This window comes from Marmota flaviventris, chromosome 17 (genome assembly GCF_047511675.1).
Source record: "Marmota flaviventris isolate mMarFla1 chromosome 17, mMarFla1.hap1, whole genome shotgun sequence".
NCBI lineage: Eukaryota > Metazoa > Chordata > Mammalia > Rodentia > Sciuridae > Marmota > Marmota flaviventris.
Genome location: NC_092514.1, coordinates 21,049,113 through 21,062,836, shown reverse-complemented (window position 1 = coordinate 21,062,836; position 13,724 = coordinate 21,049,113). Strand labels below are relative to the sequence as shown.

General features: G+C 42.0%; 1 protein-coding gene across 1 annotated transcript in view; it reads left to right on the top strand.

Moving 5' to 3' along the window:
• Dnah9 (dynein axonemal heavy chain 9) overlaps nucleotides 1-13,724 on the top strand; it is a 332,320-nt gene that overhangs the window by 213,707 nt on the left and 104,889 nt on the right. The window contains exons 47-49 of the mRNA XM_027954056.2: nucleotides 251-412; nucleotides 620-853; nucleotides 12,426-12,686. Coding sequence (XP_027809857.2) covers nucleotides 251-412; nucleotides 620-853; nucleotides 12,426-12,686 — 657 coding nt within the window. The remainder of the gene's footprint in view (nucleotides 1-250; nucleotides 413-619; nucleotides 854-12,425; nucleotides 12,687-13,724) is intronic.

The window sequence follows — 13,724 nt, the reverse complement described above, 5'->3', positions numbered from 1 at the left end:
TTAGGGTAAATACAGAGGAGTGGTGTGGCTGGGTAAGATGGTGGTTCCATGCCCAGAATTTTAAGGAGCTTCAATACTGATTTCCATAGCGGTTGTACTAACTTATAATCCCACTGATAGTATAAAAATGTTCCTCTTTCTCCAGCATTTATTATTGCTTGTCTTTTTGACGACTGCCATTCTGTCATGTCTCCTTCTCTGTGTTTCTCTGGTACCTTTCTTTGCTCTCTCCATCCTTCTGACTTCTCAGGTGACTCTCTGTTTCTCCCCTGTGGGGAACAAGCTAAGGGTCCGCAGCAGGAAGTTCCCAGCCATTGTGAACTGCACGGCCATCGACTGGTTCCATGAGTGGCCTCAGCAAGCCCTGGAGTCTGTCAGCCTCCGCTTCTTGCAGGACACAGAGAGCATTGAGGTGAGAGAGGGAAAGGAGACACTCCTCGATGTCCTCCTCACCTCAGGACACAGATGATTTTGCATCCAGAGGTCAGGGTTAAACTTCAAGCTCAGAAAGAACGGTTGGGACACAATTTTCTATGTGGTGAAGGAAGAACTGGGGTGGGCTGTCACCTTCAAGCTTCATGGCAAAATGATCTCCTTATTCCTGCTGTGTGATTTTTAGCCCACAGTCAAGCAATCAATTAGCAAGTTCATGGCCTTTGTCCACGCGAGCGTCAACCAAACCTCCAAGTCTTATCTGAGCAATGAGCAGCGCTACAACTACACAACTCCCAAATCCTTCCTGGAGTTCATCAGGCTCTACCAGAGCTTGTTGTGCAGGAACGGAAAGGAGCTAAAGTCTAAAATGGAGCGACTCGAGAATGGGCTTCTGAAGCTTCATAGCACCTCTGCCCAGGTGAGTCATGTCCTTCTCTCCTGCCTGCAGAGGACTTAGAGGAATAGAAATGGCCCCAAACCAGCACACTGGAGGGATTGCAATCAAGATCTGGGAAACATTTATGATTTTCCAGGAGTCTGCAGCAGAAACAGTGCCAAAAGTTAAGGCTGACCTCCCCCAACAGAGACACATGTCTTTACTTTCATATCAGGACTGCCCCCTCTGATGCTGGCATCCCCTGAGCCACCTCTTCTCTTTTTCCTCTTTGCAATCGTCTCCTTTTCCTCCACTTTCCTTTTCTCTCCAATTCACTTCCCTCCTGCCTTAGTCTGTTTTGTGTTGCTATAGCAAAACACCTGAGGTGGTGTGTTTTATAAAGATAAGAGGTTTATTTGGCTAACAATTCTGAATATTCAAGTTCATGGCACCAGTATCTTATGGTGGTTGGTGGGAGCACATATAGAAGAGGTGTGTGGTGTCTACAGAAGAGGAGATCAGGACTGATGCCAGGTACCCTTATGACAACTATTTCTCATGTGAATTGATCCAGTCCCATGAAATCAGACCTACTCCTGAAAGATGACATTAACCCATTCATGAGGGTGGAGTCCCTGTCACCTAGTTGCCTTCTGCCAGGCCTCATCTCTTAATGATTCTATCACCATACTAGGGACATGGCTTCCAGAACATGAACCTTTGGAAGAAAATCCATATATAAACCGTAGCACCTTCCTCAGAACAAGGAAGAAATGGTGGAGAAAGCAGTTTCAGGGTTATAACAGTTTTGATTCTTTTCTTCCTGTGTTATCTGTCAAAGAGCCTTTGGGACCCACTTCTAACTTCTGCCTCATTTCAGGCATTTCTTCTGATGTTTCCAAGTTGTTGGCCACACTAAGAAGGCCCTGTCCTCCGGCCCTTGTTAGATTTTTCTACTTAACTCTTGAAAATGGAACAGGTGTGTTTCAACCTGCTCTTCTGCCCTTGAAAATCGGGGATCGCTCTGGCACCACCAGCTCTGCCCCTGCCTTTGCTCACCGAGGATCACTGCTCAATTGATGGCCCCTTTCTCTTCTCTGCTTACCAGCAGCAGAGACGGCCCTCATTCAGGTGATGAAATCGTGATCAACTTAGTTCCTAGAGGTCACATGTTCCTGTGAATGTCTAAGCCTTTTTTTTTTTGGTCTCAGAATTTTGCCTTTGGGGGCTGGGGTTGTAGCTCAGTGGTAGAGTGCTCGCCTTGCATGTGTAAGGCACTGAGTTTGATTCTTGGCACCATAAATAAATAAATGTCTGTTGACAATTAAAAATATTTTTTTAAAAAAATATAATTTTGTCCTTGGAATTACTCTTTTGACTTGCCCCTCTGCTTCAGTTTCTTTATTTTGTTCCACATTTTTTTGCATTATAGTTATATACACTGATGAGATTTGTTGCTACATATTTGTACATGCACACAATACACAATATAACAATATAATGTGTCCAATTCACTTCCCAGCACTTCCAAACCCTACCCTTGGTCCTTTTCTTCTACTGATTTTTCTTTGATTTTTAAGAGATCTGCCCCTATCTTTCTTTCCTTTCTCCTTGCTAGCTTCCACATATGAGAGAAAACATGCAACCCTTGACCTTCTAAGTTTGACTTATTTTACTTGACATAATGGTCTCGAGTTCCATTCATTTTTCTGAAAAATGACATCATTTTATTTTTCTTTATGGTTGAATAAAACTCTATTGTGTATATATAACACGTTTTCTTTATCCATTCATCTGTTGATGGACACCTAGGGTGGTTCCATAGTTTGGCTGTTGTGAATTGTACTGTTATAAACATGGGTGTGCATGTATCTCTATGGTATAATGACTTTAATTCTTCAGGGGAAATACCAAGGAGTGATACAGCTGGGTCATGTGGTAGTTCCAGGCGTAGCCTTTTGAGGAGCCTCCATACTGATTTTCATCTACTTCAGTTTCTTGATTCAGAAACATAATCTGTCTAAAGGATCTGAGTTCATTTAGCAGGGTGAAATGGGCCCCTGTGATCCCTACACCATCTGGGACTGAGGAAAGCCCTCTTCTGTTATCTGACTTTGTCCATCTGGTCTGGCCTCTCCTCTAGGAGCACTGGTTTGCTGAATGATTTCCCTGTTCCCTTTATCCATTATGTTCTTGCTCATTATTTCCATCCCTTTGGCCTTTTTCTTTGTGTTCTAGGGCAGCTTTTCAAGTTTATCTTCAACAATACTGATTTAATGGTCTGCGATGCTTCTCTGCTTCCTGTACTTTGCAATGAAGACTTTAATCATTTCATTGCATTTTTAATTTCCTAACAGCTCTTCCACATCTCATCCTTTCTGCTTTTTTGTTAAAAAGCAAATGGTATTCCCTATTGCTTTTTAATTTCTCTTTTCCTGCAACTCTTTCACCGAACCATTCTACAGATGACGCCAAACGGTTTCCGCCATATTGTTTTCTAGGTCTGATAATGGACCATTTTCAAAGTGGTGTCGATTTTCCATCTTCTAGATGTTATTGCTTTCTTTCTCTGTTCTATAGTGTTGTACAGATAATTTTTTTCTTTATTTACCTTCAGGCAAGGTGAGATCATTTCAAATTCAATGTCCAACAGCAAATGGCATAGGAAAATTATCCACGATACTACTCCCTTTCCACTTGTGTCATGACCAAAAAAGCAATTTACCTGATTGTTCACCTTTGCTACGGAAAGGCAGCATCTTGTCCATCAGTCGTCTTCTGTTTCTCTCAGTCTCTGAATTTATAGAACACAATTCTAGAATGTAGTACTATCAGATTCTTTCAACATCGCCCACCTCTTCCCCTTCCTTTGATTCCTCATACCTTCAATGCTCCTAGAACATTCTACATTTCTACCAGCCGTTCCCTGTTCTATTTCCTGCCCATTTATCCTCTAGGAATTGCTGGTTGGTGTGTGTAAAGAATGGCGGCCAGGGAGCAAGGGACAGGAGACACTCTGACCCTCTCTAGAGCAGCAATCTGTTTTGTACAGATGCAGGGTCCTTGAGCAGACAATGATGAAGGCACACAGATCTGTGTTCCTGTTTTAGATGACCTCTATTTAATAAGAAGAAGACTGGTGATATTGTTAGGTGAATTCAGCTCTATTCTCCCATGTCCTGGCATTAAGTTCAGTTTCAGACACCACAAAGGCCATCTTTTCCATCTACCCAGTTACCTAGGCCAGAAACCGGGAATTATCCTAGACTTTGTCACTTAAACATTTAAGAATGAACCAATCTTAGCCAGGCACAGTGACACACACCTGTAATCCCTGAAGCTCAGGAGGCTGACACAGGAGGATCACAAGTTCAAAACCAGCTGTCAGCTTATGCAACTTAGTGAGGCCTTAAGTAACCTAGTGAGACCCTATCTCAAAATAAAAAATAAAAATGGCTGTGACTCAGTGGTAAAGCATCCTGTGTTCAAACCCCAGTATCAAAAATCAAAAAAGAAAACAAAAAGTCCTATGTGTTTCTAAAGATCTCTGAAATATGCCCATCCTTCTGTATCCCTATTTTCAATGTCTTCATTTAGACACTTATTAACAGGATTATTTCAATAGGCCGAACACTCAGTCTCTCCCTGACTCCAAACCTGCCTTACCCACAACTTGTGGCATCCTCCACACAGGACAAAATCCTTGGGGTCATCCTTGATGCTTCTCATTGCTCTTTTTCCCTTATATGTACACCTAAACCATAAGAAGTTTGGGGGCCGTAACTTCAAAGTATGCCCCAAATCTCTGCACCCATCCCCTCACTGTCGGAGCCACTAGCCCTATTTTACCTGGGTAGCTATAACACCCTTCAAACTCATGGATCTGCTCCTACTTTGGTCCCTCTATAGTCCATCATGAAGTTGAGCAGGCAGAGTTGATTAATTTAACACATAAATGAGATCATGTCACCCTTTTGGGTAAAACCTAATGCTAACTCCCACTCCCCCAGGGGTCCGGGCTCCTCTCTACCTGTGACTCTCAGATCTCATCTCCTACCACCCCGTACCTGTGGCCTCTGTCTCCATCAGACTTTCCCTTTGCTGTCTGCTCAGACACTAGGCCTTTGCACTGGCCTTATCCCTCTCCCTGGACATCTCCCCTCTAACATCACCAAGGCTCAGTTCTTTGCCCAATGCCACCTCTTCAATGAGTCCTATCCCGATGACCCCATTTTAAATCACAACCCTTCCCTTGGTTCCCTTGCTATAGCACACACACCCATCTAACATACTCTATCATGGACTTCATGAGTTGCATTTATTGTTTGTTATCTATCTCCACCCTTTGGCTCTAGGGTCTTAATGACAAGATCCTTGTCTGTTCTGTTCACCCATATATCCCAGTGCCTAAGAGTGCCTGCACAGAAGGAGCACTCATTTTATATTTGTTGAACAAATGAATGAGCAGTGCTCTTGATCAGTGCTACCTTTGCATATTGTTCCATCCTTTCCCTCCTCCACACTGGACTCTGGAGTGCATAGGTGCTCTTTGCGACTCCCCCCAAACTCCTTTCCTTGTGCCTTCACCTTGTCACCTCATCCCTGCCAAGACCTAAACCATTTTGCTACCCACCCACCCACCCCCAATCTCTTTCTAATCTCCAAGCCATTATGAATTTCCTTCTCTGAGGTTGCTTCCTTGACTTCTCTTTCTTCTGCATATATCATACTATGCTATTATCAGTTCTTCAAAGAAAAATACCAGGACCCATTTATATTCTATCTCAGAGACCAGCACATAGCAGGTGTTCTGTAAGTTAATAGCTAAATGGTATAGGTCATAGGATGATGATTGGATAAACAAATTAGCAAATGAGCAGCTCTCAAATCGCCTACAAGTGCAGAGAGTAGATGTGGAGGGTGGTTTGGGGCAGTAATGTACGCATGGAATAGATTCCATAAATACCTATTGATGGTTATAATGATGATTCTTCTAGTTAAAAATGGCATTTGGGGTTCCTAACTCTGGAATAAACTGTTCATCTGTAACCGTTTCTATGGTAGAAAGAGACTAATGTGTACCATCATAACTAACATAAGGATAATGACTTGAATCATATTGTCATTAGACTCCTGTTGCCTGACTATGACAGTTTCCAATACTTATCATCTAGTGGGAGCAGGCTAAATGGCTCAGGATATAACTTTATTCAGCCATCTTAGTTGTAGCCAAAGTAGTAATGCTTGTGATCTGAGTAACAAAAATCAACCATTTGTGATAATCTAAAGCTTATCATCTTTAGCCTTACAGTTCATACTTAGAGTTGATCACAAATGTAGCTTCAGATTCAGCATAACTGAATTTGACTTAGTTCTGCGTCATCTTGATTATTGAAGAGCAGAAATCTTGCATTTCAGCATGAGTAGTCATTTCAGGAGCTGTGGCTTGGGTATGTTTGGGGGTTTCCCAAGGGCTCATAAGCGGAGGCTTTGTCCTCATCCTGGTGGTGCTGAGGTAGTAGAAACTTTAGAGATGAGGTCTAATACAAGGTAATTAGGTCCTGGGGTCACTAGCCCTGGAAAGGATGAATAGTCTTGCAGAGTTACTTAGCTCCAGAAAGAGTGAATTGTTATAAAGCGAGGCCATTGCATATATTTAGCCTCTTCTATACATCACCACTTCACTTTCCACTTTTCTGCCATCTTGTGATGAAGCTAGAGCACCCTCATCACCAGGATATTGATGCATACTGTTTGGACCCTTCAGCCACCAGAATCATGAGCCAAATAAGCCTTTTTGTTTTATAAATTATCTAGCATCAAGTATCTTATAGTATTGGAACAGGTTAAAAACTTCTTGGAGTCAGTTCACAGTTCAAACTCTACCTTAAAGTGTTTTCCTTCAAGGATCTTTGTACCTTCTCCTCTCTGTGGTAGTGTGAGGTTTCAAGAAGCAACTGATAAACATCATGGTGTGATTCACCAGATTTCACTGGCTCTCATGAAGGTAGGCTGGCCCTGCAGGGTCCTTAGGTATCATCTTCTTCTGTCTTTGCATCAACTTTAACTTCAGGCTTCATGGTTGGTGCAAATTGTGGTCTGTTTCCTGGCATATTCAGAGCCCTCAACCTGACTTGGGTGCCTTTGTCCCTCCCTGGCACTGTCCAGAAACCACTGGGATCATCATTTCTATATAAAACTCAGGTATATTCATGAGGAAGAGGAGACTGTTGGTTGAAGAAATGTTCACAAAAGGCCTAAAGGCTATTGCCAATTCCCTGCATATAGGATTTAACCCACACGTCTGTCAATCTGAATGCTCTTTTCTTAAACTTAATTTTTTTGATTGACACATGATATTTGTACATATTTATGTGGTATAATATAGTGCTGTGATTCATGTATATTAAATTCAGCTTATCTTGGGGTTCTCAAATAATCTCATGCCACCAATTTTACCTGAAATTAGTGATTTATTAATTCATGATGTTTTTGTCTGGATTTTTTTTGGGGGTGGGGGGTGCAAGTGAAAGAATTCAAAATTCATTTAGCAAGAAGAAAAGTACAAAAATGAAAGGAAGAAAGGAAAGATGGGAAAGAACAGGAGCAGAGGGAAGGAAGAAAGAGAAAACCTTAAGAACACATGAAATAGTTATCAGGACTCTTTTTTTTTTGTTATCAGGACTCTTGATGACAACAAAATTTACCTTAAGTTGGTCTAGACCAAACAATTGACTTCATTGTTCACCTGCTTAAATAAAAGCAGGTAAATTCTTTCAAACTACTAAAAAGTCAAATACAGAGGTTAATTTGGACAGAGCTGAAACTAGTTTGTTGCAAGATGTCCTGTGCAACATGGTTCCTCCATTCATAACAATGGGAATCAGTCCTCCCCAGCAATCATAAGGTCTTGGGAAGGGCACGTTTTTCAAAATGAAAATTCAACTATATTGCCAGAATAGGATGCAAAGTTTTTATCAGACCCATCAACGTAGCGGAGATGGAAGAAAAAAAAAAACACATGTACCCCAAGAGAAACCTCCTTGAAATCCAAATTCATATCAGGAAGTGTTGAGTGACTACAGAGACACAGAATAAGCACAAGAATTCTCTAGACTGCCAATCCATAGGGCACTATTCATTGCTGCTAATCACCCTGCTTCCTCTTCTTTGGCAAATGGTGATATTTTCCCTCCCTCCCCAAACATCCAGAGGAGCCAGCAGGATTTTCCACCCTGGGCAATGTGGGCATGCATGTGCGACTTTGACACCCCCTGCTCAGCTCCTCTGATTTCTCCTCACATCATTACCAAGGTGGCTGGATCTCTGGGGGAAAGGCCCTGAGCAGCTTGATCTCTCTGTCATCATGTGCTTGGTCCTTGAAGAAGGGGCCACCCGCACCCCCATGTTGTCACCTGTCTTCTCCAAAATTCCCCTATTTACCACTCATGTTCACAATTCATGGGGGCCAACAGGACTGAAGGAAAAGGTCTCTCCTATGATTGGGGCACTGTCCCTCCTAATCTTCCCATCCAGGTTTGGGGGTGTCTAAATTAGGTAGAAATCCAAAGTGTGACTCAGGTGTTTTGAATAAAGGAAAAGGAGAAAAGAAAGACTTAAATAATCTCTTCCAATTCCCTATTCTACTGCAAAAGAATCATAAAACTAATCTGTGTTCTGCCTTCTCTGATTTTCAGGGGAGTGGCCTAATTCTGATTGGCAGGACCCTCATGTTGCCCCATGTCATTGCTGAAGGGCTATTAAGCTCCCATTCACAGTGCAGGGGATTATTTACCTTGGGGCTGAGGTCACAAGCCATATCTGCAATCAACAAAACAAAACAACAATAACCAAAAAAAAAAAAAAAAAAACCACTTCAATTTTCTCAACTCTCCCAAGATTTAAAAAGGAACAAAAAGTTACTGGTGTGTTTGCTGACTGGAGTGATTATGCAACTCAATCATTTTGATTTACAATTGCATCTTTGTCCTTGTAGAAATAACTCTCTGCAGCTGAACAACGGGAGATGGAAACAGATTAACCTTCCAACATGTGAATATAAGAGGAGTTCTAGGGTGCAAGCCTCTATTTGAGGTTAACACAAAGTCTCCGGTTTCCATGAATACACAAAATTAAAGAGCATTCTTTTTTTTCCCCCTTTCCTTTTCTTTCCTTTTGATCTCCCATGAAAAGGGAATTATCAGTGGTGTCTAAGCCTCAGTTTTATATTCGCCCTGATTATTTTGCATCATAAAGCCTTTGAATCTGTTTGACGTATTCCAGGAGCTCTGAATTTTTGCTTGTTGTGTGCAATAGGCCGAAGGAAAAAAATAAATAAAAGGCAAGAGGTCATTCTGGAATGGAAAGTTTATGAGCCATATTGCAAATACAAATAGCTTTTCGACTTTCAAGAAATAAACAGGTCTGTGTCTTCCCTGTGCATCTGAAAAAGGCCGTTACACTCCATCAGTGATTCTCAAACCTACGTGGACATCAGAATCAACCGCAGGGCCTGTAAAACACAGATTGCCTTGCCTCACCTCCAGAATTTCTGGCTCAGTAGGTCTGGAGTAGGGCCTAGGGGTTTGCATGACTAATAAATTTCTATGTAAAGCTGATGCTAGTCCAGGAAGCACAATATGAAAACCACCGCACTGCTGATTTTGAGTGTAAACAGAAGACCATTCCTCTCTTCCCAGCTCATGAGATAAATAGATGGTTTGCCAGCACTGATGTTCCCATCACTTCATCATATGCCTCCAAATGACATTTGACTTCAGAAGCTGGATGGGGGAATCGGGTGGCCTGGACCACCGGAGTTCTTGCTATCACATTATTTTAACCTGGTCATCTATTTCTATTGAGGATTGTGGAAATCAATGAAGACCAACCAGGAGAAGTATCCAAGCTATTTAGGGAGAGCTTACTACAGGCCAGGGAATCTGCCACCATCACTAGTATTTAGCAGAGAGCCAAAACCAGGCAGAGAAGTGGAAGAGCTTGATGGTGAGGAAGGAGGAGGATGACCAGTGCACCCTGAGAGCAGGCTAGGGAAGGGACAGGTAGGCTCACTAGAAGTGGGTATCCTATATAACTGGTCAGGGAGATGTGTTGGGGTTTTTGTTGTTGTTGTTTTGTTTTGATTGGTCCTACATTGGAATAAGGGACAAAAATGAAGGAAGTTGGAGCCAGGCACAGGGGCACACACCTGTAATCCCAGTGGCTCGGGAGGCTGAGGCAGGAAGATCTTCAGTTCAAAGCCAGCTTCAGCAACAGCAAGGCGCTAAGCAACTCGGTGAGACCCTGTCTCTAAATAAAATACAAAATAGGGCTGGAGATGTGGCTCAGTGGGAGAGTGCCCCTGAGTTCAATCCCCAGTACCAAAAAAGAAAAAAAAATGAAGGCAGTCGTCCATTATTAATCAAGTCCTAGCCATTTGAGGCTGATTGTTCTAGGGTTATTGTAAGTCTTCCTGAAGGTTGTGGGTCAGAGTTCTGTTTTTATATACAGTCTTGCCATTGTTCATGTTCATCTGTATATTCAGTCTCTCAGACAACACCATAGACATCCCCTTTATGTATATCCTAGGAAAATCCCACATTGGCCATTTTTTATGTAATTTTTTTAATTTATGTATGACAGCAGAATGCATTACAATTCTTTTATTACTATTATTTAGTTGTTGATGAACCTTTACTTTACTTATTTATATGTGGTGCTGAGAATTGAACCCAGTGCCTCACACATGCTAGGCAAGTGCTCTTCCACTGAGCTACAACCCCAGCCCATTACAATTCTTATTACACATATAGAGCACAATTTTTCATATCTCTGGTTGTATACATAGTATATTCATACCAGTTCATGTCTTCATACATGTACTTTGGATAATAATGATCATCACATTCCATAATCATTAATTACCCCATGCCCCCTCCCTTCCCCTCCAACCCCTCTGCCCTATCTAGAGTTCATCTATTCCTCCCATGCTCCTGCTCCCTATCCCACTATGAATCAGCCTCTTCATATCAGAGAAAACATTCAGCATTTGGGTTTTGGGATTGGCTAACTTCACTCAGCATTATCTTCTCTAACTCCATCCACTTTCCTGCAAATGCCATGATTTTATTCTCTTTTATTGCTGGGTAATATTCCATTGTGAATATATGCCACATTTTTTATCAATTCATCTATTGAAACATCTAGGTTGGTTCCACAGTTTAGCTATTGTGAATTGTGCTGCTATAAACATTGATGTGGCTGTGTCCCTGTAGTATGCTTTTTTAAGTCCTTTGGATATAGTCCGAGGAGAGGGATAGCTGGGTCAAATGGTGGTTCCATTCCCAATTTTCCAAGAAATCTCCATACTGCTTTCCATATTGGCTGTACCAATTTGCAGTCCCACTAGCAATGTACGAGTGTACCTTTTCCCCCCACATCCTCACCAACACTCATTGTTGTTTGTATGCATAATAGCTGCCATCTTGACTGGAGTGAGATAAAATCTTAGAGTGGTTTTAATTTACATTTCTATAATTGCTAGTGATGATGAACATTTTTTCATGTATTTGTTGATTGATTGTACATCATCTTCTGAGAAGAGTCTCTTCAGGTCCTTGGCCCATTTATTGATTGGGTTATTTGTTTTTTGGTGTTTAGCTTTTTGAGTTCTTTATATACCCTAGCTATTAGTGCTCTATCTGATGTGTGAGTGGTAAAGATTTGCTCCCAGGATATAGGCTCTCTGTTCACCTCACAGATTGTTTATTTTGCTGAGAAGAAGCTTTTTTAGTTTGAATCTATCCCATTTCTTGATTCTTGATTTTTAATTCTTGTGCCACAGGAGTGTTATTAAGGAAATTGGGGCCTAATCCCACATGATGGAGATTAGGGCCTATTTTTTGTTCTATTAGATGCAGGATCTCTGTTTGTATTCCTAAGTACTTGATCCATTTTGAGGTGAGTTTTGTAAATAGTGAGAGATAGGGGTTTAATCTTATTTTATTGCATATGGATTTCCAGTTTTCCCAGCACCATTTGTTGAAGAGGCTATCTTTTCTCCAATGCATGTTCTTGGCACCTTTGTCTAATATAATTGTAGTTATGTGGGTTGGTCTCTGTGTCCTTTATTCTGTACCATTGGCCTACCAGTCTGTTTTGTTGCCAATATCAACACATTGGCCAGTTTTAATTAAACAATTGATATTTATTAAGGACTTTCTATGTGCAAAATTTCATTTGGGGATATAGCTCAGTTGGTAGAGTGCTTGCTTTGCATGCACAAGGCCTTGGGTTCAATCTCCAGCACCATAGAAAAAAAATTTTGTTGTTGTTTGGTGCATGAAATTTTAAAAGACATACCAATATCAGTGAGAAGAAACCTAAAGCATTGAGATATCAAGGAGAAGTATCAGAGTGCCTGTTGTTTAGAATATTCCATCACAGGGGAGAGAGAGTCCAGTTCCTTTCCTAGATCAGGGAGCCAGGTTTCACCAGAGTATACATAGCTTTGCACCTTTGTTTGCACCAGGAGTTGGCTCTCTGTTCTGCATAGATGGAACTTCGGGGTCATGCCTGCCTTACTTCTGCTAAGCCTTTTACTTCTCTGATGCAGGTGGATGATCTGAAAGCCAAACTGGCCACCCAGGAAGTGGAGCTAAAGCAGAAGAACGAAGACGCAGACAAATTGATTCAGGTGGTCGGCGTAGAAACCGATAAAGTGAGCAAAGAGAAAGCCATTGCTGATGAGGAGGAGCAGAAGGTGGCGCTCATCATGCTAGAGGTGAAGCAGAAGCAGAAGGACTGTGAGGAAGATCTGGCTAAAGCAGAGCCGGCACTCACGGCCGCCCAGGCCGCCCTCAACACCCTCAACAAGGTAGGAGGGCTGCCTGCCACACCTGACCACCTCCAGGGGAGGGCCAAAGACCACCTGGTGTCCAGAGTTGGGAGGGTTCCAGGTGACCCCAGATGCCATTGCTTTATTCACTAAGTAAACAAATACTCATTTAACTGACTCTTGTGTCAGGGTCCAAGAGCTACCAAAGAAATCCCATAGATGTTAATCATAGAACCAACCAGAACATGGAAGAGCACTTCACAGATGAGAAAACCAAGGCTCAGCAAGGTCACTCACTTTCCCACAGTCACAGGTGTCAATATTAGAGTCAGGACTTGAACTTACATCTTCAGAATCCAATCCCTAGATCTTCCAGTGTGGCAACCCCATGGTCCTTTTGACCTTTGGGTACCATAGGGCACAAGAGCTTTCTAAGGCTCCTTCATAAATGTTTAAGATATAAGTCTGAAATAAGATACAACGTCCCCTCTGTCTAATCGAAAGTACCTCTATTCTTCCCTACCCCTTCCCGTGTTGTGAATTAGCATACTCGTATCAGAAAAAAACATGAGGCCTTTGGTTCTCTTGGGATTGGCTTATTTCTCCTAGCATGATATTTTCTGGCTCCATCCATTTACCAGCAAATGCATTGTGTATGTATAGCACATTGGTTTTTACCCATTCATCTGTTGAAGGACACCTAGGTTGGTTCCAAAGATTAGCTATTGTGAGTTGAGCTGGTATAAACATTGATGTAGCTGCATCACTGTAGTATGCTCATTTTAAGTCCTTTGGGTATAAATTGAGGCATGAAATAGCTGGGTCAAATGGTGGTTCCATTCCAAGTTTTCTGAGAAATCTCCATGCCACTTTCCATAATGGTTGCACAAATTGGCAGTCCCACCAGCAATATATGAGTGTACTTTTTGCCTCCATCCTCTCCAGCCCTTTTTACTTTGTATTTTGAGAAAGGATCTCACAAAATTGTTTAGGGCCTTGCTAAGTTGCTGAGGCTGGCCTCAGACTTGCAATCCTCCTCCCTCAGCCTCCCAAATTGTTGGGATTAAGGCATATGGC